This window comes from Chiloscyllium plagiosum, unplaced genomic scaffold (assembly GCF_037043375.1).
Source record: "Chiloscyllium plagiosum isolate Xiang-an unplaced genomic scaffold, Cpla_swu_hap1 HiC_scaffold_47, whole genome shotgun sequence".
NCBI lineage: Eukaryota > Metazoa > Chordata > Chondrichthyes > Orectolobiformes > Hemiscylliidae > Chiloscyllium > Chiloscyllium plagiosum.
In genome coordinates this window covers 9,709,686-9,735,077 of record NW_028270185.1, presented here as the reverse complement: position 1 = coordinate 9,735,077, position 25,392 = coordinate 9,709,686, and the positions used below count along the sequence as shown (strand labels likewise).

General features: G+C 39.5%; 1 protein-coding gene across 1 annotated transcript in view; it reads right to left on the bottom strand.

The window, feature by feature from the left end:
- The window catches only part of arhgap35a (Rho GTPase activating protein 35a), a 142,149-nt gene that overhangs the window by 49,036 nt on the left and 67,721 nt on the right, over nt 1-25,392 (bottom strand). Inside the window, exon 4 of the mRNA XM_043680876.2 lies at nt 6,497-6,641. Within this exon, the coding sequence (XP_043536811.1) occupies nt 6,497-6,641 (145 nt within the window). The remainder of the gene's footprint in view (nt 1-6,496; nt 6,642-25,392) is intronic.

The window sequence follows — 25,392 nt, the reverse complement described above, 5'->3', positions numbered from 1 at the left end:
ATACCTGCCAATTTCAGTGGAAAATACTGAGCACTTTGAACAAAAATGATGATTAATGACACTGTATGAACAGACAGCCAAGCAGTCAAAAAACATAACGCTCTCCCACACTACCACTGACAGAGGTTATAGTTCACAGTTAATGTGGAGAATAGCAGATGGAATAATACTACAGTACATTAATTAAGTTTTCAAATAAACATTGTATAAAGTTTAGAACTGAATACTAATTATACTGTCTCAACTGGTCTTTCCTCAAAGTCATCCTTTTGAATTTACAGACTGCTGTCAAAAATAATGGCACTTGACATTTGATGCTTAATTCAAAATGCTTAAGTGGGAGAAATGAAAGCCAGCTTGCTTAAACTTATTTTTTCAACTACTTTTCCTTGGTAGCGTAACAAAGTTGGAGGAGGAAAATTAGCAGAATTGTAGATGGAGTCAAAAGACCTCCTGAAGTGAAGGTTTTAGGTTACTCAGGTTAAGCAAACTGTAAATGGAGATTTCCTTTCTAATCCATCACTTCCTGCATTCAGCAAGAACTGGATCAGATTTCATTCGTGTTTCTCTATGGCGTTTCGTACCAACTGATTTTGAGTCATAAGAAAGAAACTTTGCAGGGAATAAAGGCACAACAGCCCAAAGGACAATCTGAACAGGGTAAGAGCGCGTGCACATACTGTGATCAAAATGAAGGACTTCAAAAGAAGGAAGAAATATATTGACTGAGAGATGTGAAGTATTCAATGCCAGATTAGAAGATCTTAGAATGAGGCTTTCCAACAAGATGGAAAAGAATGTAGCCTGGAGGCAACCTTCTCTGTGATATGAGATCAACAAATATTACATGGCTTTACAGAAAATACCAGAGTAGAACACACTCAAGCATTTTACTCCTGGTTGTCTGGTCTTGAGGAGAACCAGAAGCAAAAATGTTTTGTAAAATATAAACTGTAAAAGCTAATTTGAAAAACTACAAACAGGACATTTGATTAAATATTATCCTAGCTTGTAATAGAATTTTCTGGAAATTAATTGTTTTTCTTATAAACTCAACACTAAATGATTTTAATGGCCATTTGAGTTAAGTACTATTGAGCAGCCACATCAATCAAGCAGAAAGCTGGGGCCGATACAAACAAACACTCAGTCCTGGCACAAAAGCCCAGCTCTCAATAGGAAACCAGAAGACATTCCAAACTGATAATGCAGTAAACCTTACCTCAGAGCCATGAGTGTTCAGCTCCTCTGGCCTTGTGTTAAATCTAATGAGAATACCTAAATTCCCAATTACGTGTAGTCCTTGTGACACACCCAAATAGTGAATTACCCTGTTATGAGCAATGTACTATGCACAAAGACTTTGGATTTTAGCAACTCTCCCAAAAACAAATCTTGATGTTTTGCCAAAATTAGTCCTTAAAAATTTAAAAAACAGCTTTAAGTGAGGATTAATACAATGGTTTTGGTATTAAAGCAGATTACTTGGTATTTGTCTCATTTATTTTTATGAAAAAGTTACAATAATGCTGACACCAATTTGTTTTACAACTTTTCATTGAACGACCTAAAACTCATGTCATATAAGCCATGTTACTCACTAATTATTAAACAACATATTCAAATATCCAAGACAAGATGCTCAAAGGGACAGACTGGGAAGATACCAGAGGGAGGAAATGGCAGAGTGGTTAAATAAACACATTATACCAGTCTTTAGTGGAAGACACTAAAACAGTGGAAAATTCCTAAATATTCAAGGGACAATGAAAAGACAGGAAATAAATACAATACCTATCATTACAGAAAAAGTAATGGGGCTAAAGACCAACAAGCTCCCTGGACCTGATTGGATATATCCTAGGATGTTAAAGGAAGCAGCTACAAAGATAGTGGATCCCCTGGTAGTACATTTTCCAGGACTCCTTAGATACTGATACTGGAGAAGTCCTAGAAGACTGGAAAACTGCCAATAACACTTTCATTTCAAAAGGGAAGGGAACAAAAACCATGTAACTACTGACCAGTTACCTCAACTTGTGTTACTGAGAAAATATTAAAGTCTAGGAAGGATGTAATAGCAAAGCATTTAGAAATATGTAATATGATCAAGCAGAGTCAGCATGGCTTCATGAAGGCAAAGCCATACCTGTCAAATCTACTAGAGTTCTGAAGGGGTAACAAGCAGGGTTGATAAAGGGGTCAGTGGATGCAGTAATTTGAATTTGAGAAGGCATTTCATAATGCACCACGTGTTAGGCTACATAATAAAGAGAAGAGTCCATGGTATTAATATTTAACATGTGCAGAGCATTGGCTAACTAATAGAACATAGAACTAGAATAAGGGACATTTTCAGGATGGAGACCTGCAACTAGTGAAGTGCCACAGGGATCAGTACTGGAACTACAATTATTTACAACATACAGTAATAACTTGGACGAGGAAAGTGAATGTAATATAGCCAAGATTGCAGATGACACTAAAACGTGAGAAGTAAAGGTAAGGATGACACAATCTGCAGTGAGTAGGCAAAAACTTGGCATATGGTATATAAAGTGGAAAAATGGAGGTTACGCACCTGGCAGGAAGACAGCAACTTAATATTATTTAAATTGTTAAATATTGCAGAAAGCTAAAGAGAGATGAGAGTTTTGTCCATGAATCACAAAAAACTAACATTCATGTTCAGTGGGATGGGAATGGAAATGGAATGTTGGCCTACATTTTAGAAGAAATGGAATATAAAGATAGGGGAGGTTTTACTAAAATTATGCAAGGCACTGATCAGATCACAGCTCGAAAACTCAGACACATTTTGTGTCCCTTATCTAAGGAAAAATATACTGGCACTGGAAGCAATCCAGAGAAGGCTGGTACCAGGTATGAGGGACTATCTTTTGGGGAGAGGCTGGAATAGATTAGGTCTGTACACATTGAAATATTGAAGTATGAGAAGTAAACTTAGTTAAAATACAGGATTCTTAGGGGACTTTACAAGGTAGATGGGGAAAAGTAAATTCTCCTTGTGGCAAAGTTTCAGACTAGAGGGCATAAATTGCATAAGGGACATACATTTAAGACAGAGATGAGGAGGAATCTCTTTTGTCAGAGGGTAGCAAATCTGTTGAAATCTTTACCAGAGAGGGCAGTTGTGGCTGAGTTATTAAATACATTCAAGGCTGAGACAGATTTTTTAAAATCAGCAAGGGAATCAAGGGTTATGGGGGTGGGGGAGGGTTGAAGAGAAGGTAGGCAAGTGAGGTTGAGGATCATCAGATCAGCCATGATTGCATTGTTTGGTGAAGCAGACTCTAAACTGAATGGCCTATACTTGCCTTTTTGTCTTAATGGCAAAACAGACATGGGGAAGACTGAAATTATGTGCAGTAGCATAGGATTGATAAATAAAACACAGCAAAACATTGCTTTGAATGGCTCGGACAGGAGGAAGGAACTGTTATTGGGTATAAGTAAATTATAAATCATGGCATTTTATTTACCATGATTAACTGGCACCACAGATCTAAAAGCCAGATGACGAAACAGTAAGATTTTGTTCTGTAATTTACAATGGCATTCAAATCCCTTGAAGAGATGACCAGGCTTTAAATTGCTTCCCAATATTCATTATTTTCTATGCAATGCATTGACTGAAAACTAGGCAATGCTCTTGTTATTTCAGTTCAGCATAATGGAAGCCATGCACAAAACATTTATACTAGATTTAAATTAAATTGTGGGCAACTTGGAGACACATCTGGTGATACCATTTAAGCCAAACAGCAGAGCACAGCTGGCTACAGATCTAGAACTAACCTAGCAGCAATTTGGTGATGAATTAAGATCGCAAAAAGCATTTCCTGAAGGGTTAACCCCGCCACCAGCAGAAACTGATTAGATTTTAAAATAAATTCAATGGCACAAAGCCACATTTATGTTTGTGCTGCTACTTTAATCCTTTGAAAAGCGAAATGAGCCACAATCAGGCAGCATTCTGAGAAATGAATGGATACTTTCCAATGAGAATATTAGCTGAAGAAAAATATTCTCTGTCAGCATCCCTGCTGGTTTGTTTGGCAGCATGTAAAGACTCTATATAAGAAACAAGGTGCCAGGTTCAATATGTGATCTGTTTTGGTCTGTTACAGTTGGAATGTTAGAACTGGCCTCAGTGCCCCAGAGGCAGTCTCCATTGAAATGTGACTTGGACAAGAAACAAGAGGTAACTTGTACAATTGTAATCCAAGCAAAAGTCAAAATATTTGGGGAGTACAAAACAAGGGAAGATAAGGAATTCAAATCCAACTATTAGCACAGAATGCAAACGTCAGAGCTTATACACTGCTAGGAGCATTTAAAAACGATTAGGGCTGTTCACTGCTACTTGCTGATTGCAATCACAGCTTGTATTTTCCGACAACGTCTATGGTTGGTCAGGACACATACAGACAATGTGCAGAAAGACAAAGTACTTGTGTCACTGTTTCTACTGTAATTAATTATCTTTACAGGTCCTCCATTTGAAAGATTAACAATAATGCCAATTCTTCAATTGGCAGGAAATAAGAAAAGGTATTTTCTCAAAGAGGTAAGAGCATGAAAAATGAAGCAGGCTGTTTAAAGGCTGTTGCAAGTGAAGCCAAAGCAGCATGTTGAACATCCAGCACACTGGATTTCTAGTTATTTGCACTGCAACAACATGCTTGTCAAGTTTCAAGAATAGGTCAAATGTGAAAGGCTTCTTGAACAAATGAGAATGGCTAACTATGCAACCACTCACTTTGGTTCATTTGCCCAAAATAAATTAAAATGATTTTCACTCTAATTTGTTACACTGCACTAACTTATTAGAAGCTCAAAGTTTCAAACGCAGTCTCCAATTCAAACAAAATATTTTTTAAAATTGTCAAAAGAATTTGTGGAAGGACATCCAATTTGTATTTGTCCAAAGCTAATCGCAAGTGTGAAATGACAGTTGTTGAATTTCACCTAATTATACAGCATCCAGCAGGATAAAATAATTCACAAATTGACATTTTACAATTTCATATCCCTTTTCCTGTATCCGGCAGCGTAATTGAATGCAGACTGGAGACATTGCTCGCACAGGAGATGCCAACATTGAGACACAACTGAAACCGGAGGTATGTAGAAGGTACACACTTAGCTACTTTCTCCTCCTCCTCCTCCTCCTCCCCCCCCCAATTAATATCACACCTAGCATTTCTATTATTCAATTCAATTTTCAATATTCAATTCAAATAGATAAATAAGCATCAAATGAAAGCAGATATGTTCAAAACTACAGAAGTAAATCCCTTGTTTTTATTACCTGCCTGACATTTGGTGGTTTCTTTCCAGTTCACAAAACAAGATAAGCTGTACCTGCTTAAACCCTGCCTTCACTGATCAATTTTAAATATTCCACTTAAGATCCTGTGACAAGTTACATAGTTAGATGCTTAGCTGTTTTCAATCCAGTGCATTCTATTGTGGATTCTCAATTACAGACTTCATAGTGTAGACTCATTAAATAAATAACCACTGGTCCGTTATTCCACTCTAAAGCAGAGTCCATAGTGCTGTTTACACAGAACAGAACAGAACAGAACACTTACGGGCTAAATGGAGAAAATGGTTTAAAAACTGAAAAGTCTCTCATTCTCTGTCACACAAATGCCTGATATATGTCGACACCTTTAACTCCTTGCGTTAACTTCTCTTCCATTGGTCCACTCCACGTTTATTACCTTACTGTCCAAGAATGAAAACAGCAATTTTTGAGAATGGGAATGGGAATGAGACAAATGTGCAAGATACCAGCCTCCAAATCTTTTTCCAATCTAAGTCTTTGCACGAAGTTCATGTTTTCTGTTACAACAACACAGCCATGATGGTTTGCATGACCTTCATTACTAGGGTTACATTGGATCATCAATCTCCTAAGCAGATAATTTATATTAAAGACAGCATAAAGATCTAAGATTTTACACAAATACATTTATGCCACAAATGTTTCCATTGCAGTCAGATCCCTCCTATTGAGTACTGGAGTCAGACATGGTATGATCAAGATGAAAAAACCTTCACAACCAATGCTCTGAAAAGAATCCGTGAAAAAAAAAACTGAAATATCACGAACTATCAATATCTTCTGTTCATAACTAATCCTATAATCCTCTAGGCAAAAATGGAAACTATTATTTTACCTTAGATACTTCTATTCAAACAACGTAAACTTTTTATCATTGTTTAAAAGGGCCTGCACTAGCTTTTCCAAATGCTTGTTTTATATCCCAAAAACCAACTCAAAATTTGCTCAAGAATCAGGAGAATGTCTTCAGTTATGCTGTGAAAATCCAGTCCCTGATTCATGAACAAAACCTGTTTCAGTCAAGTTGATCAAATACAAGATTGGTGCATGTGCAAATATTCGCAGGTTGTTTTATCTGAATGAATCGGAGACAAGATACTATCTGAACTGTTGTCTTACCATTAGAATCAATAAATTCTATGCATTTCTCGATGAAGACAGGAATAGGCTTTTCCAGTGTTACCACAGAAGCCAGAGGCACTCCAAAATAATTGCTTTCCCAAGTACTCCTTGAAATAGAAGGTCGAGGTTTGGGCTTGGGTTTCTGAAAGAAAAATATGCAGAAGCTTTAGTAACATAGGAATCTACATTCATAGCACACTTACCAGAACATAGTGTTGAGGACTGGTAAATTTGTACAATATTAAACTTCAGGGATGACAATAGAACAGGACATAATACTTGCTCTCTCAATGTCTCCTATCAAAATCATATATACTCAGCTCTATTACTACATGAAATGAATTATGCACATACTTTAAAGTTCAGGTCATAATAGCAGTGGTACAACACTGACTATAGTTTTAGAAGTACTTCATTAACTGTAAAATGCTTTCAGACAATCCCAGGTTGTGAAAACCAAAATAACAAGTCTTGGCTTTCCATTCAGTTAAAAAAACAATATCATTCATTCCAATACAGCAACATTTTTCTTCCTCAGATCTACTTCATCCTCCACTGGTAAAGGTTACACTACCGCAAAATAAGGTGAAAGGGAGTACTGCGGATACTGGAGATTAGAGTCAACAGTGTGGTACTGAAAAAGCACAGCAGGTCAGGCAGCATCGGAAGAACAGGGAAAAAAAAATCTACATTTCAGGCAAAAGCCCTTCATCAGGAATGAGGCTGGGAGCTACCACAAAATAACTCAGACCACTACACACTGCAGTTTAAGCATGTCCCGTGTATAATTAGATGGGTGGCAGCAATCAGCAAATGCAAACACAAACTAAGTACAACACAAGTCAGAAATACGGACTAGGTTTATAAAGAAAAATGGCAAAAGTGAGGACTGCAGATGCTGGAGATCAGAGTCCAGATTAGAGTGGTGCTGGAAAAGCACAGCAGGCCAGGCAGCATCCGAGAAGCAGGGAAAATCGACGTTTTGGGCAAAAGCCCTTCATCAGGAATGGCCTCACCAAGGCTTTAAAGACTGCACCTATTCTGGTGGTCTTGAGGATGGATGAGAGAAAATTGATCAGAATGCTTCCGGACTCCAGGGATAAGGACCCTTAGCTATACTACCAAGTTAGGCTGTGTTATGAACCAGGTCAGACCTCCTCAAAATACATTAAGGTAGCACAGACCCCCACTTCTCTCCTATTTTAAAGGCAAATAAAATAAGATAAGGTGCTTTGTTCCAGATGCAATTCGATTGGTCAAACTACTCAATGTTAAAACAATTCAAACACTTTAGTTAAAATACACAAGAATGAGGAACTTGGAACAATAATAGATACAGTAACCAATACTAACTTTTCCAATATATTAACATCCCATAAATACACGTTTGGCAAAAGGCAAATTTAGCAAGCAGGTAGCCTCAACTGCACATCTCAAATCAAGGAGAAAAGAACATTAAAAGACAATTTGGAGAGAACATTCCAGGTTTCAGCTGTAACCCTGAGATGGAAAATGCACTCTCACTTCAAGATGCCAGAGCAATTGCTGAAATCTAAATTAAAGACCCTGGTTCTGTAAGAGTTCAACCACATCCATTCCAATACTTCTATTGCTCCAACTTAAAAAAAAGCCTCACAAACTTTTTATCTTCTAATACTGCTCACCACCAGGACAAAATACACTTCAAGCCACAGCATTGACATAGTTGAACAAATTGGATGCTATTTTTGGAGCAAGGAATGTTGAGAGAATCAAGAGATGTGCAAGGTTGACAAGTCTATATAAAAAAAAAGTAGACAAAAGAAAATAGTTTCCATGTGTAACAATGATCAAGGGATATTGATCTAAGGTTTTGGACATGAAATGCAGATGAGGGGGAAAGAAACCTTGTTTCCCCAAAAAAAACCCAGCAAGCAGTAATAACCTGCAACTTGCTGCCTATGACAGTGGTGAAATTGTAGAAAATGCAGACAGAAAGATTTTAAAAGGAAATTCGAGGACACCTGAACAAATAACCTTGCATGGTACAAGGATAGAGGAAGAGAATAGGACTGAAAGAAAGATTATGTGAAAGAGTGTTGACAAGGATTTGATAGACTAAGTAACCACCTCCTGCACTGAAATCACTCTAGGATTCTACAGCATTCAAATTAGACAGTGACAATGTGCTTCACACCAACACAAGTTTATGGACACCAAGAATGGTTCAGAACCAGATGCAGCTTTCAATTCCAAAAGGTTTTCTGAAGTATGGCCACAGATTAGTTTTTCCCTTCCATTCTGACAGTGCACAATTTCAGAAGAAAATGAACTGATTAAAATAGTTAGCTTTAAGACTGAAAATGGGATTGCTGTTCCTCCACAGAACTTTGAAGAAATCAAAATAAAATGAAATACTTGAAGCAGAAGGAAAGTTGCTCCAATAATACTGTAACGTTCTGCAATATTTATAGGTCTCGTACTGGCTACCATGATATTGAACAATCTTTCCAATTCAGACAACTTATACTATTTATGAAGTAGGAGGAGTTACAAATGCTGACTAGATTATTGCACATGCACAACCTTCAAATAGGTTTTGTACTTGAAGCAAACAATCAGCTCACAGCATTGTCATAACCTGATCAGCAACACAAACAGCATAATCTTTAGACTTAAAAAAACGTTAAACTTAAAAATTTTAAGAGCTAAAAGCAATATGTGCAAATTTCGAGATGAAATTTTGCAAATATCAACAAGATTATATTGAAAAAAGTAATTCATTGGTTCCATAATTTAACAGATCCACCAAAACAAACAACTAAAAAAAAGTTGTGATTAATCAGGTCAATAATTTGGCTGTTGGCAACAACAGTATAGCACTCTGCTTTTATCAGCAAAGTGCTGAGATATCGGTTTGAGAAAGTGCAACTATAGTTTGGATTTTGGACCGTGTTCCATATGATCACATTCAATCCATGTGACACTAAATATTTTCAAAGTGACCTGGAGACTGACGCCAGAATTCTATTGCTGGTTAAAATTTGTACATTGCTTTGATTATTCATTTGGGGAGCAGCACTCCTGGAGTGGCCAACACCCATCTTGGGGATCACCAGACATCTGGCATTAAACCAGTAATCATGTTAGCAAAAAACTGAAAATTGAAGTTTTCCACTCCAACAGCTCATACGGTGAACCAGCCTCCTTCACTGTACAATTAAATTAGCTTTTAATTATTAAGAAATCCAGCATTTCTGCCATAGAGCTAAAACAATGCATAAAAATATTCTCTGAGCATACTATTAAGCATAAAACTTCAGACACTGAAGCCAATCACATGACAAATCGTAGCCATACAACTTTGAAGGTTGGGAAAGAGGGATGAATCTGCTTGTTTATTAAGGAAAATAGAAAACTATTGGCCAGTTTGCTTGATGTCAATCATGAAGCAAGATGTTAAAAAATTTAAGAGATCACAGCTAGGCACTTCAAAAATAAAAGGCACTGGCATTTGGGAAGAGTTAACATGGCTATGTCAAAAGGAAATCATTTTTAAACCAATTTATTGGACTTCTTTGAAGGAGTAACCTGCTGTAGATACAGGGAAGCCTGTTAACATATTACACTTGGATTTAAAGGAGGCATTTGATAATGATTCCACAAGTTATCATAGAAAATAACATTTCAAAGTGTAGCGGGGAACAACAGCAGAGATGGTAGATTGGCTGCTTGGCACATAACAAAATATGCAAGAATCTTTGACAACTGGCAGGATTTGATGAGTGGAGTCCCACGGAGATCTATGCTGGAGCCTCAACCTTTTGTGACTTAGATGAGGCAACCAAAGGCATGGTAGCTAAACTTCTATAGGACACCAAGATGGATAGAATATTATGTTCTGAAGATGAAAAATAGAGGTTTATGAACAGGTAGACAGGTCATCTAAGGGAAGAAAAACTGGAGATGAATGCAAAGGGGGAAAATGCGTAGTTGTTCACTTAGGAAGGACAGATGAAAAAGCAGACCATTACTTAAATGGAGAACAACTGCGGAATTTTGAGCTGCAGAGGAACTTAAGTGTTTGAGTGCACAAGTGAAAACTTCAGTATGCTAGTACAGCACAAGCATGAAGGTTAATGGGATGCCATCCTTTATTACAATTTAAGATTAACATAAAGTAAGATGCTATGCTTCAATTATACAAAATATTGAGATTACAGCTCAAACATTGTGTGCAGCTTTGGTCTCCTTCTTTAAAGTAAATGTCTGACAAGAGGTTCAGAAAGATTTACTACTGATACCTGGAATATCTGCTGTCTTATAAGGATAGCTTGTACATATGGAGTATGTTTCCACTAGACTTCAGAAAAATGAGGGGTGATTTAATTGAAGTGTCCAAGACGTTAAAAAAGGAGAAAGTGAGGACTGCAGATACTGGAGGTCAGAGCTTAAAAATATGTTGCTGGAAAAGCGCAGCAGGTCAGGCAACAAAGGAGGAGAATCGACGTTTTGGGCATAAGCCCTTCTTCAGGAATGAGGAGGGTGTGCCAAGCAGGCTAAGATAAAAGGTAGGGAGGGGGGACTTGGGGGAGGGTCGTTGGGAATGCGATAGGTGGAAGGAGGTTAAGGTGAGGGTGATAGGCCGGCGAGGGGGTGGGGGCGAAGAGGTCGGGAAGAAGATTGCAGGTCAAGCAGGCGGTGCTGAGTCTGAGGGTTGGGACTGAGAAAAGGTGGGGGGGAGGGGAAATGAGGAAGCTGGAGAAATCTGCATTCATCCCTTGTGGTTGGAGGGTTCCTAAGCGGAAGATGAGGCGCTCTTCCTCCAGGCGTCATGTTGCCATGGTCTGGCGATGGAGGAGGCCAAGGACCTGCATGTCCTTGGCGGTTGGGAGGGGGAGTTAAAGTGTTCAGCCACGGGGCGGTTGGGTTGGTTGGTGCAGGTGTCCCAGAGGATAACCCAACCGCCCCGTGGCTGAGCACTTTAACTCCCCCTCCCACTCCGCCAAGGACATGCAGGTCCTTGGCCGCCTCCACCGCCAGACCACGGCGACACGACGCCTGGAGGAAGAGCGCCTCATCTTCCGCCTAGGAATCCTCCAACCACAAGGGATGAATGCAGATTTCTCCAGCTTCCTCATTTCCCCTCGCCCCACCTTTTCTCAGTCCCAACCCTCAGACTCAGCACCGCCTGCTTGACCTGCAATCTTCTTCCCGACCTCTTCGCCCCCACCCCCTCTCCGGCCTATCACCCTCACCTTAACCTCCTTCCACCTATCGCATTCCCAACGACCCTCCCCCCAAGTCCCTCCTCCCTACCTTTTATCTTAGCCTGCTTGGCACACCCTCCTCATTCCTGAACGGCTTACGCCCAAAACGTCGATTCTCCTTCTCCTTTGATGCTGCCTGACCTGCTGCGCTTTTCCAGCAACACATTTTTCAGACATTAAAAAAGATGAAAATGGTGTTATGATCCCAGCTGATGTTACTACTGGATAAGTCATACCCAAAGTCTAAAACAAGCTTGATAGGTCATATTTTGTTCTGATTTGGATTTAAATGAGTTGATCCCTCATTGAAACACAGAACACAATGTTGCAGATTTTGTTAACAATAAAACAGAAGTCAAAAGAAATGAGACAATCAACCAAGTTATTTACTTACAACACATCCTACAAAAACTTTTAAAAACCAAGTATAATCACAATACTCCCAAAAATATCTTGACAGGGTTAAGGCAGCTGTGACTTTAGCTCCTCGACTGGAAATGCTACTAGCTTCTTCCTGGATGTATCAGATACTTGAGCTCCAATGTCATCAGCTTCTGTAACCTCTTCAGGGATTTATCCCAACACTTCTGGTTACAGACTAACTCCTTACTCAAGAGTAATCCAGTTTTACTACATTCTCAGCAGCACTGCTCTATACAACCATTGCTATCCAAAGGCTTCATGGAACTGGCCAAAACGAAATAAAAGGTCTCTTCCTCTAAGCTGAGTGTGTTCCCTGTAAGGGTTAAAAAGAAACCCAAGTCTAGAAATTTCCAACAGCCCTTGAAGCATAATGATTTATCTCGCAAAGTCATAAAATATGCCAAGGTTAACAAAAAAGCCATTTGTGCTGCCTATAGAGTGCTCTGAAACTATTGTAAGAGAGATCACCATGGCTACAGAAATACTTACAAGTTAATTATGAACTTTAGACAGAAAATCCAAACTTAAAATTAACTACATGAAAACAAAAATCGTCCAGTTTAATCTCACAACAGAAAAGGATGTTTCCTCTTGAAGGTGGGTCCTGAACATTGAAAGTGGAGGTGTATTTCAGGATTTAGAGGAGAATTTCTCTCTCTGATGGTTTGTGCCTCAAAAGGTAATCGAATTGGCCACTAAATATTAAGGCAAAGGTAGATATATTCTTTTCTTATTAGGCAAGGCAATCAAAAAAAACGTTAGACGCAATCAAAAAAGTTAGATTCAATCAAAAGGAAAAAAGATGAGTATGTGGTATTCTAAATACAAACTAATCAGCCTCAAGATTATTGAATGGAGTAGGGCTGAGGGGCCAAATGACCTACTTCTGTTCCAATTTTATGCTTTTACTTCAGATGAAATCATTCAGATAAAATGCATAATAAGGTAGGGTACACATTCCATATGGAAGGAGTAAGGTCCACAAGCAAAAGCTCTCTCATTCTATGCTTAAAAACTTTTTTCCCCCCAATAGTTACATGGACAAATACCAATGGAAAGGGAAGCAATGCCAATACAGATAAGGTTTTGGACAATATTGAAACTTCAAACAGTTTCATGATCTACACATTTTAGAAGAGCTGAAAATACAAATTCTTACCCAAATTAATTACTTTTGTACAAATTGCATTAGTGCTATGAAAATAGCTCAATCAGCTATTGAACTAGACTGCAACATTCCAAGGAACAATCAAGTTACAACTATGTGCACAGATGTAAATTCAACTCCCTTGCATAATCATGAATAAGAATGCTTACATTCAATTTGCAATGATGTCACTATTTACTAGAAGAATACTTAATAACCTTGACTGAAATGGACATCAATAAATGATAAAATTGAACATAAACATCACCACCTAATGGGATGCTGCCACTTAATTCCTCAAGTGTGCAAGGGATGTTCTTGTCAACATTTGTTTAGCATTCTGCCAAAATGTGATGCCTCACCTCACTCAAACATACCACTCCCCTAAAGATTTAAGATATGGTAACATTTAACAGTTTTCAGTTCTCAGAATCTGTTTCCACTCTCACTGTCCATCGTCATCTTGAGCAAAGCAAAAAAGGGGATCTTTCACAACCTCCCGTAACAAATAACCTGGTCTTGTTATGAGATTCCTTTCATACACATTTAAAAAGAGGGAAAGGAGAACAGATACCAGCGGAAACAACAGACAATCATTTGCCTGCCAGTTGATCCACAACTAACTAAAGACAAATATGAAATTTAAGTCCACACTCCCAATAAAGCAGCCAATGCCATGAAATTTACCCATCCTTTTACTTCTGACCTTCTTAAAAATGTTAATCAGTTCAAAAAAACTTCACAAATAATGAGATTAATCATGCAAAGATTTAATTCCAACAGCAAAACGCTAGTCATCGCCCACCTTTCAAAAGCCCAAAGTAGATAAGATCACTTTCCTCCAAAGTGAGCTCCTTAGTTTGCAATGCTAAGCCACTCATATCATGTTTGAGTTTTACTTGAAATAGTAAGACCTGGTCAACATTGTAACCATGACAAATCATGATAGAAATTATCACATGCCAACACAAAAATATGCTAACCCACCAGAAGACTAAAATCTGTGGAGATAGATTGAGAAGACGAGAAACAGTAATTTGCATAGAGTGGATTCAACAACACTTTGTTGCAGTCAATTAATGACTAAGTTTTGCAATATGGCACTCTAAGTTACTTTTTCAAAGTTTGCTCAGGAGACCAGACAACAGGATCTATCACCTCTTTTCCTTGCAGAATCTCAAAGATGTTTAAGGCCATACATTGCCTGATGAACACACTGCATTTTTCCCCCCCATGATAAACTGGTGGTGTGGCATTAACTGAATAAAGCATCCCAATACTGACATTTATTCTTCTCAAAGTCCATGGATAGGTAGAACATCAGAACTTGATAACATGTTTGCATAGCAAAAAGCTACACAGCTTTGTCCAAGTGCACACACAGGTATCCATTAGGGCAAGGCCAATAGAGCACTTTGCATCTGATGATGATGTTCTCACTAACAATGGAAGGAGACATTGCACTGACCTGCTCAATTTCTTCTCAGCATGGAAAATTGCTTTTTACAGCTTTTGGTACCTATTGCAGCTGCTCTGAATTATATGTTCAGCAACTTCAAAATAATCTGACACAGCAGATAAGGGGACAAAGGATTGGCTGGGCCAACTCCCAAAGAACAGTCTCACTCAATTTATTTGGATTCACAAGGACAGTTTGAACTGTCAAATGGCTAAGCCAATGATTGAGCTGAGCAATATCATCTATGGATGCTCTGCAGAATGCTTCATCAGGATTTTCAAGTAAGCACTAACATGTAACTTGACTAGTATGTTCCTGCATGCTTTGGAGTCTCACCACTTGTGTATGACTTGGGGAAGACACTCTCACCCACCTCCTATCAAATGTGCCTTTACACAGGAAGCCTGGAAAGAGATGCTGTGATTTGTATTGAGTTTCAATCCAAGCAGCTCCATAACCTAGTGCTCGACTCTACAGGTTGTTCCAAAGGCAATATGGTGATAAACATCAATTAATTGCTGGAGTAGTACTAACCCAAATTACTAGTTTTCCTGGGTAAAGAGCTGGTGACCAAGTTGTGCACTTTAGGATGCATGTTGGGGGACATACTAATACTTGGGTCAGCCACCAGAAAGACTCAAAGTGAAAGGACACTGCTCAAAATATTCCTGTTCGAGAGACTGTAAGTTGTCTAAGACGCATTGAGCTACATGCTTGAAAATGAATATTGTAAATATAAATCAGTAAATGAAAGGTCACAGGCACCTCGGGGTACAACATCCTTTACTGAAAAGAATTGGGTTTGGTTTTCGTTTTAAGCAATGCCCAACCCAAAATGTTGTACGAGTATCTTTACAAATTTGAAGAAGTGCACTTTTGGAAACACAGTATTAAATCATGCTTTACAACAGAAAATATTTTCACGTATTGTTTAACAAGTATCTAGAAGAAAACTTTCACAGATCATCTTTTAATTGTTATCAATTCACCTCCATCAGACCATAGCACAACACTACATTAAAAGGTAAAGATTTGTAGCTCGGGTGCTAGTTGTTGCAAACGTGGGTATGTTCACCGAGCTGGGAAGTTGATTTGCAGACATTTTGTCCCCTGTCTAGATGACATCTTCAGTGCTTTGGAGTCTCCTGTGAAGCGCTCTGTACTCTCTCTTCTGGAATTTATTTGGTTCAGTTTCTGCTGCTTCTGCTTACTCAGTGCAATGGCTGGTATATTGGTCTAGGTCAATGTGCTTGCTAATGGAGTCTGTGGCATAGTACCATGCTTCTAGAAATTCTTTGGCTATCCTATGTTTGGCTTGTCCTACAATCGTTGTGTTGTCCCAGTCGAATTGGTGGTCCTTGTCATGTGTGTGTGTGGGGCTACTAGGGACAGCTGGTCATGGATTTTAGTGACTAGTTGGTGTTCATGGATGCGGATTGCTAGTTGTCTGCCCTAAATCGTGTTGCGTCCAGTTTTTGCATGGAATCCTGTAAATTACGTTTACCTTGCACATGATGAGTACTGGGTCTTTTGTCCTGGTGAGTTGTTGTCAGAGCATGGCTGGCAGTTTATGGGCTGTCAGAAACCCCAGTGGTCAGAGAAATCTGACTGTCAGTTCTGAGGTGTGTTTTCTACAGAGTAGCGTGGTTGGTGAGTTAGTCGTGGAATGTCCTCGTCGTGTTGCATGGCTGCTAGGCATCTGCGGATGAAGTTGCACGATACTCATTCTTACTCTGTAGAGGTGTTCTTCTTCCCTTCATAGGTCAGCAGTGCTACAGTGTGTTGCAGCCTTTTCCGAAGAGGGTCCGATGCAGTTCCGCCTGGGGTCTGTGTTTGGGTGGTTGCTATTGTAATTCAGGAACTGGTCGGGGTGTGTGGCTTTCTTGTACACTTCTATGGTGCATTCACCATTCTGCGTTCTTTATACCATCACACCCAGGAATGTGTTGATTGTTGGTTTCCTCCTCTCTCGTAAATCTGATCCTTATGTGTATGGTGTTGATAATCCGGTGTTCTTGATTTCTGTTCTCTTAATGATAACAAAAGCGTTGTCTAGTCATCTAATCCAGAGTTTGGGTTGGATTTAGGGTAGGGCTATGTGTTCCAATCTTTGCATCACTGCTTCTGCTATGAGTCCAGAAATGGGTGAGCCCATTGGTGTTCAACTGTTCCGTTCATATATTTGGTTGATGAATGTGAAGTGTATCATCAAGCAGAGGTCTAGTAGTTTGAGCACGCAGTCCTTGTTGATAGGTTCCCAGTCGTGTGGTCTGTTCTGCTTGTTTAGGAGGTTGGCTATTGTCTCTCTGGCTAAAATCTCAGGACAAAAGACCCTATACACATCATGTGCAAGACAAATGTAATTGACAAGATTCCATGCAAAGACTGCACAAAACAGTGTAGAGGGCAAACAGGCAGACAACTATCAAATGTGCATCCACAAACACCAACTAGCGACGAAGCGTCGCGACTTGCTGTCCCTAGTAACCATACACAGATGGCAAGGACCACAAGTTTGACTGCGACAACACAATTGATTGTAGGACAAACTAAACATAGGACAGCCAGAGAAATTCTCGAAGCATGGCACTCAGCCACAGACTCCATCATCAAGCACATCGACCTAGAACTAATATACCATCAGCTACAAAGAACAATCGGAACTGGCAACCGGAAGCAGCAGAAATAGAACCAAATAAATTCCAGAAGAGAGACTACAGCAGCGCTTCACAGGAGGCTCCAAAGCACTGAAGGGGTCACCTAGACAGGGACGGAACATCTACTTCCCAGCTCAGCGAACATACCCACAACCATGACAACAGTAAATCTTTGCAGCATCTTTAATACGGTAAAGTGTCCCAAGGTTTTCCAGAGAGGCACATTCAAACTAATTCCAATATCATACACCATCAGAATGTATTAAGACAGAGGACAAATTGTTTGATTGAAGCAGCATCTTAAAGTCAAAAGTGAGTTAGAGTGACAAGAGGTTTGAGAAGGGTATTCCAGAATTTCTGGTCAGGCCACAGAGTAACAGCAGGGTAATCAAAACTGGGAAATGGTGGTATGTCCCTGGGTGACTAGTCCAGATCCTGGGCTAACGGTCTTGGGGTAAAGGATCAACTCTCACAAGAGGAAATTTAAATTCACTTGACGGCAACAATCATTGATTCCTGTAAAAACCCATCTGATGTAACCAATGCCCTTTAAGAAAGGAAATTTGCCATTCTAATCTCATCTTGACTACATACAACTCAAGACCCACTAGCAAATTACTCAGCTGAAGAGCAAATAGAGATGGTCAACAAATATTACCCTATGAGCAATTCCCACACCCTGTCAAATACATGGGAAAAAAAATTAGGGAATTGCAAGTAGTTCAAAATTGGAGCAGCACTGAGACTGGAAGGTTGTACAGGACGTACAACACAGAAGCAGGTCAGAGTTAGGGAGAAGAGAACATCGAACATAGAACAGTACAGTACAGCACAGAACAGGCCCTTCAGCCCACGATGTTGTGCCGACCACTGATCCTCATGTATGCACCCTCAAATTTCTGTGACCATATGCATGTCCAGTTGTCTCTTAAATGTCCCCAATGACCTTGCTTCCACAACTGCTGCTGGCAACGCATCCCATGCTCTCACAACTCTGTGTAAAGAACCCACCTCTGACATCCCCTCTATACTTTCCTCCAACCAGCTTAAAACTATGACCCCTCGTGTTAGTCATTTCTGCCCTGGGAAATAGTCTCTGGCTATCGACTATCTATGCCTCTCATTATCTTGTATACCTCAATTAGGTCCCCTCTCCTCCTCCTCTTCTCCAATGAAAAAAGCCCGAGCTCAGTCAACCTCTCTTCATAAGATAAGCCCTCCAGTCCAGGCAGCATCCTGGTAAACCTCCTCTGAACCCTCTCCAAAGCATCCACATCTTTTCTATAATAGGGCGACCAGAACTGGACGCAGTATTCCAAAGTATTATAGAGCTGAAACAAGATCTCATGACTCAAACTCAATCCCCCTGTTAATGAAAGCCAAAACACCATATGCTTTCTTAACAACCCTGTCCACTTGGGTGGCCATTTTAAGGGATCATGTACCTGCACACCTCTGTTCCTTCACACTGCCAAGAATCCTATCCTTAATCCTGTACTCAGCTCTCAAATTCGACTTTCCAAGATGCATCACCTCGCATTTATCCAGGTTGAACTCCATCTGCCACCTCTCAGCCCATCTCTGCATTCTGTCAATGTTCCGCTGCAGCCTACATCAGTCCTCTATACTGTCAACTACACCTCCAACCGGTGTCATCTGCAAACTTGTTGACCCGTCCTTCAATCCCCTCATTCAAGTCATTAATAAAAATTACAAACAGAAGAGACCCAAGGACAGAGCCCTGTGGAACACCACTCACCACAGACTTCCAGGTAGAATATTTTCAACTACCACTCGCTGTCTTCTGTTGGCCAGCCAATTCTGTATCCAGACAGCTAAGTTCCCCTGTATCCCATTCCTCCTGACTTTCTGAATGAGCCTACCATGGGGAACCTTATCAAATGAAGTGGTGAAGGGATTGTGAACACAAATAAAGGAAGAATGGGAGAAATCACAGACTTGTTAGACCAAGTGTTAAGGCAGGGAAACTAGAGCAGGGGCAAGACAGTGACAGTTTAGGTGTGGGCAATTTTTAAATGAGCTCAAATACAAAAGGTGCAACAAGGGAGGCCGGACAAGTGAGCATCAAGAGAAGAAGAAAAAGAATTTCTCAGTACCCATTTACTTTATTCTCTTCTCATTAATTTCTCTCTTTGATACTAGATTCTGATGATTTATAACACTGGGAATACATTACAAACCTCATCCCCCATGGACCAGGAAACCTATTACTACCTCAGACAAGTGACGCAGGTGTGAGTCTAGACAGAGTATGCTGCCAACCTTTTGATAACATCCAATCCCAATTCAAATACACCCAATATCTACACAACTTCTAAATGGAGTTCAGCTACATTCTTCTTCTTTCGAGCTAATCATAGCATTTCTATCACTTATCTAGAAGAGCCATGTAAATAGCCTTTAATTTCTAATACTGTAGGTCAGGCAGCATCTAAGGAGCAGGAGAATCGACGTTTCGGGCATGAGCCCTTCTTCAGGAATCCTGAAGAAGGGCTCATGCCCGGAACGTCGATTCTCCTGCTCCTTGGATGCTGCCTGACCTGCTGTGCTTTTCCAGCAACACATTTTCAGCTCTGATCTCCAGCATCTGCAGTCCTCACTTTCTCCTTTAATTTCTAATACTCAATCATCACAATATTCAATTTAAAAAAGTGTCCTTGACTACTCCAAGCCAGTAAATTCAGTAGCTTATTTAAATTTTCTAACCACTTTATCATTTTTGCAGTTGTAAACAAAGCACTAATTACTGAAGCGGTGAATCATTTTAAGCACATTGCAATTTCATTAAGATAGAAATATATCCCAGAAAAGAAAGCACAACCCTCATTTACTGATACTCATTCATTCCACGGACAGTATACAGAATCCAGATTGCTTGGTAAACCACTCAGATCAGCAAAAGAAGCAATAACAGCACATTGAAGAGGCCAATTGCTCAAAGCAGACCACAAAATTATCACATGGATTCCCTCAAAAAGGTCTTAAATTCTGTACACTATTGCTATACTGAATGTGTGTTACTTGGCAAATACTCTGTTCAAACTTGTCAAAAATGCTTTTATTAAAGGAGATCTAAAAATATTGACACTCACTGGATAGACAAGCAGAAGACAACATTAGAAATGGAATCCACACAAGACAAAAAGAATGAGTGTGACAGAAATTAGCTAGGTTACCTTTTGGGGAAAACAAATTGAATAGGCTATATCTTGTACATAAGATGCACAACATTTCTTTGGCACATGTGTGATATTACAGTTAATTTGCTCTGCTGACCTGCAGGAAATTGGATGTCCCAAGGCTAGGGTGAGATGCCTCTGACTTACAGGTAGATTGTAAGGAATTTACATTCCCATCCTTTGCCATTCAGAGCTATTTACATGACTGTCTCCTATGATGCAGAGATAATTTACATTAGCATCATCGCCCAAAATCAATGAAAACATAACAATTGGAATTTTGACTACTCCCTGTAGTTTAAAAAAAATTTGCAACAGAGCTGATTTCCCTGGAGCGTCTGAGGCTGAGGTTTACAACCTTATAGAAGTTTACAAAATTATGAGGGGAATGGTTAGGATAAATAGACAAAGTCATTTCCCTGGGATCGGGGAGTCCAGAACTAGAGGGCATAGGTTTAGGGTGAGAGGCGAAAGATATAAAAGAGACCTATGGGGCAAGTTTTTCACACAGAGGGTGGTACGTGTATGGAATGAGCTGCCAGAGGAAGTGGTGGAGGCTGGTACAATTGCAACATTTAAGAGGCATTTGGATGGGTATATGAATAGGAAGGGTTTGGAGGGATATGGTGCTGGCAGGTGGAACTCGATTGGGTTGGGATATGTGGCCGGCATGGACAGGTTGGACTGAAGGATCTGTTTCCATACTGTACATCTCTATGACTATGATTCTATTTGACCATTAAGGGATGATTTACATTATACTGTTTCTGGAAATGATGTGGTCACTGCATTGTGACTTGAGGGGCATGTGACTGTGGAGGAGTGTCTGGGAGGTTGTCTTGTGGGCATTACTGACTGTGATGTAAAAATTTTGTATAAAGAAAGGACTTCCTTTGTTCAGGGTGATCTCTTGACACGCTTCCCAAGCATGGCAAAGAATGTTAAGAATTTCTCCACAACTTGTGCCATATTGTGCTTAATAAAATTTTGGTTGTTCACTAAAGTTGGCGCGTTGCAGTTGCATCAAGTGTGTAACGATCTCAGGAAAAAGAACTTAACACAGGAATGGCTGGGCCTGAAAAAGTACTAAACATACTTCACTTCTACCATGACACTTAGTCATCATCATATACATTATTCCTCTAAAGGCAAACACCTCATGATAAACTAATCCAAGTTACTGAGAGCTTCTATTAACAAAGTATTTTCCAGAAGGAAGACTGGATTCTGATTACTTGAATGAATGCTGACAACAAAAAAAATGGGCATGAGTCAAAAGTTCTGTTTTTCTTTGAATTCTCTATCCTATACAGGTATGAACTCTCAGCCATTGAGTGGATAAGATCAATTGATTTTTGGATATTGAAAGAAATTTAGGGACAGGCAAGTGCAGAGGTTAAGGACCAGACACTATGTAAACAGCAGAGCAGGTTCAAGGAGCCATATGGCCACTCGTACTCCAATTCTTTTTGTCGTCACAGGCTCCATAAATATTGCTTTCATATTCAATGACTAAGTCGACATAACTCTCCCACATGTACTGTTGAAGTGTAACATAATGGAAAACTCAAGACATGCCATGAGATGAAAGAGACATTTGCCCCCCCCAACTTCCTGACAGTTTCAATTCATGTTTTAACTTCTTTGCTACAGTTACTATTCTTTGGAGCAGGGTTTCCAAAGACGTTGAGAGACCTCCACTAGGTTAAGAAAGGGAGTCACTTTTCACAGTGATATTTTTTTTTTAAAAAGAAAAATAAGAAACCCACCTTTGTAAAATTACAAAACATGAATTTTACATGATTTGCAATAACATTCAAATTGCCTGCATACAGCATGTTCTACTCTATACATTTGCCATTTCCTTAATATTTACAAAACACATTCCACATCAGGCATACAGCCCAAAGATCAAACATTTCAAATCACAAGAAAATAAATTGATTTTTTTTTCCATTCATCACATTCCATTCTAAAATGGCTCAATACATTTTCAACATTCTTGATTTATTTTCTAAAGGTGAATAGCCTGCAGGGTTCTACACATTCCAACCCCTTAGCACACTCCAACTGCAAGGCATAAAAATAGCAACCTTGCCCTATTGCACATTTGCCCTAAGCTTCACTGCGCCCCTAGGCACTCAGTTCAAGACCTTGGAAAATGCCAGCCTGAGCATTTAACCCCAAGATACACATGTAGCAGCTGGCTATTTAACTGTAGAAAGTGCAGACACCCATTTGCCCTAACATTCACCCAATTATACATTTCAGCATGTGCTACTATCCAGCATGGGTGTAGAGAATTTATTTTGAATTAAAACTATTACTGCAAAGAGAGGAAGGCAAACTCCCACAAACAGCAAATCATATAAATCACTCCACAAACAATAATTCACTCCATAAATATCAATTTCCATCCCAAATCTGAAGTTGTTTTGATATAGTTGCACAGAACTTAAAGTACTATTAGAAATACGGTAAAAGTAATGAAATTCAACCTTGCTTCCTGATTGCTAATTATGCTTATTTTAGGATTCATTTTTTATTTTCTCTTCCCAAGCACACAATTGGTCCACAAATATCTAAGGTTATCAATAGGTGTAATGTGTAACAAAGTCATTAGAAGTAATTATGACTAGAAAGTAAAGAAACAGGGGTGACCAAGTGGGCCATTTAGGACTAAAGAGGAGGAGAAATGTCTTCATCCAAACAGTGATGAAACTATGGAAATTTCTGCTACGTGAAAAATAGTAGAGGTCAAAACAGTGAATGTTTTCAAGAAGGAGATATAGTTTTTGGGGCTAACAGATTAAAGGGTGCTGTGAGAAGGTGGGAACAGGGTATGGAGTTGGATGATCATATAGTAATATGCAGGGAAACGAGATCCTTCAGTCCAACCAGTCCATACCAACCATAATCCCAAACTAAACTAATCCCAGCTACGATTGCAGTGAATTTTAAAGCAGGCTTGAAGGGTCAAAAGGCCTACTCCTACTCCCAGTTTTTCTACATTTCTGTTCTCTATAATTCTAACTGAATTAAAGGGGCAACACAACGGCTCAGAGGTTAGCACTGCTGCCTCAGCGCCAGGGACCCGCGTTCAATTTCAGCTTCGGACAACTGTTCGTATGGAGTTTGCACATTCTCCCAGTGTTTGCAGAGATTTCCTCTGGGTGCTCCAGTTTCTTGCCACATTCCAAAGATGTGCAAGTCAGGTGAATTGGCCATGTTAAATTGCCAATTGTAGTGTTAGGGGCATTAGCCAGAGGTAAACGGGTCTGGATTGGTGACTCTTCAGAGGGTCGGTGTAGACTTGTTGGGCCAAATGGCCTGTTCCCACACTATAGGGAATCTAATCTAATTGAAGGGAGTCAGGACCTTGCAAAAGATTTCAAATTATATATAAACAACATGATCTAAAGAGAAGTCACCATTAGCAATGTATCACAATCCTAGAATCTCATCTTTTAATGAAATTGTCTAATTTTTCTACCACTGCTTTAAAAGCACATAATAAGGGTGAGGTTAAATTTCTCAAGCATTGGTCATCCTCCAGTAATGACTACAAGTGGTCATTGCTCCAAATTGTGTAGGGGTTGACATACTCAAGTCCAAGTCTAGATTAGAGTGGTGTTGGAAAAGCACAGCCGGTCAGGCAGCATCACATGAGCAGGAAAATCGACGTTTCGGATTGTGCTTTTCCAGCACCACTCTAATCTAGACTCTGATTTTCAGCATCTGCAGTCCTCACTTTTGCCATACTCCAGTTCAAAGCAAGAATTGACTAATTCTTCTACTGATAATGCAGGCTTCATTCAGAGGCTCACTGAGGATGTTACCTAGTATGGTGATGAAATGTCTGAAAACGAACCTTCCAGCTCAGGGAGCAAACCTACATGCACAGACACTCAATCCTTAGAAAGGTGAATGAACCAAGACCAACACCAACAATTTGCTAAAGCCAGAATCAGCACAGGCCAAGAATAAACTTGAGAACTTGCAAGTAATAACATCTCTGCCAGAAGTGGACTCCTACTTTGCAGAAAGCCATTGTTATCTCAAGCATACATTGTACATTCATTTTGAGATTAGGTACACACTACTGTAAAAAAATAGCAGAACGATAAACAGCAATTAGGTATTCAATGAGAATGACATACAATAAAGATGTAGAGAAACTATTAGTTCACCATTAAAGCTAGCAAAATTGAAGCGAGAATAGGTTTTCAAATTCGTCTCATTTCTTTAGTCAAATTAAAACAACTTTTCTGCAATTAGTGAATGATGATATCAGGAAGGATGAAGGGGAATTAATTTACAGCTAGAATAAACAAACTGCCTCAGTAACTGTTATTGATTTGGTTCAGCTGCCTCAGGAATTCTTCCCAGTCAGTTCATCACTCCTGATTAGCACTTTAGCAACCACCTCATCACCAAAGGGGATTCCTACATTGGTGACTTTAAAAATGTTCATAGAAAACCATTTATGAGGGGTCTGCAGCACATTGGCAACAAAGATATGTCATGACATGTTCAAACATGTTGAGAAAAAACTATTCACACCAACCTGCAGAAACAAACCAAAACAGCAATTTGCTTTTATTATATAAAAGTAACAGTGATCATATGTGGTTCACCTCTTTTAGAGAAGCCTGTGTGTGGGCATGTCCACTCTATACAGAAGGTGCAACATCTTGAAAGAATACTTAACAAGTGCCATCATGTCTGAGTGGACAAAACTCCATTATAAAATCTGAA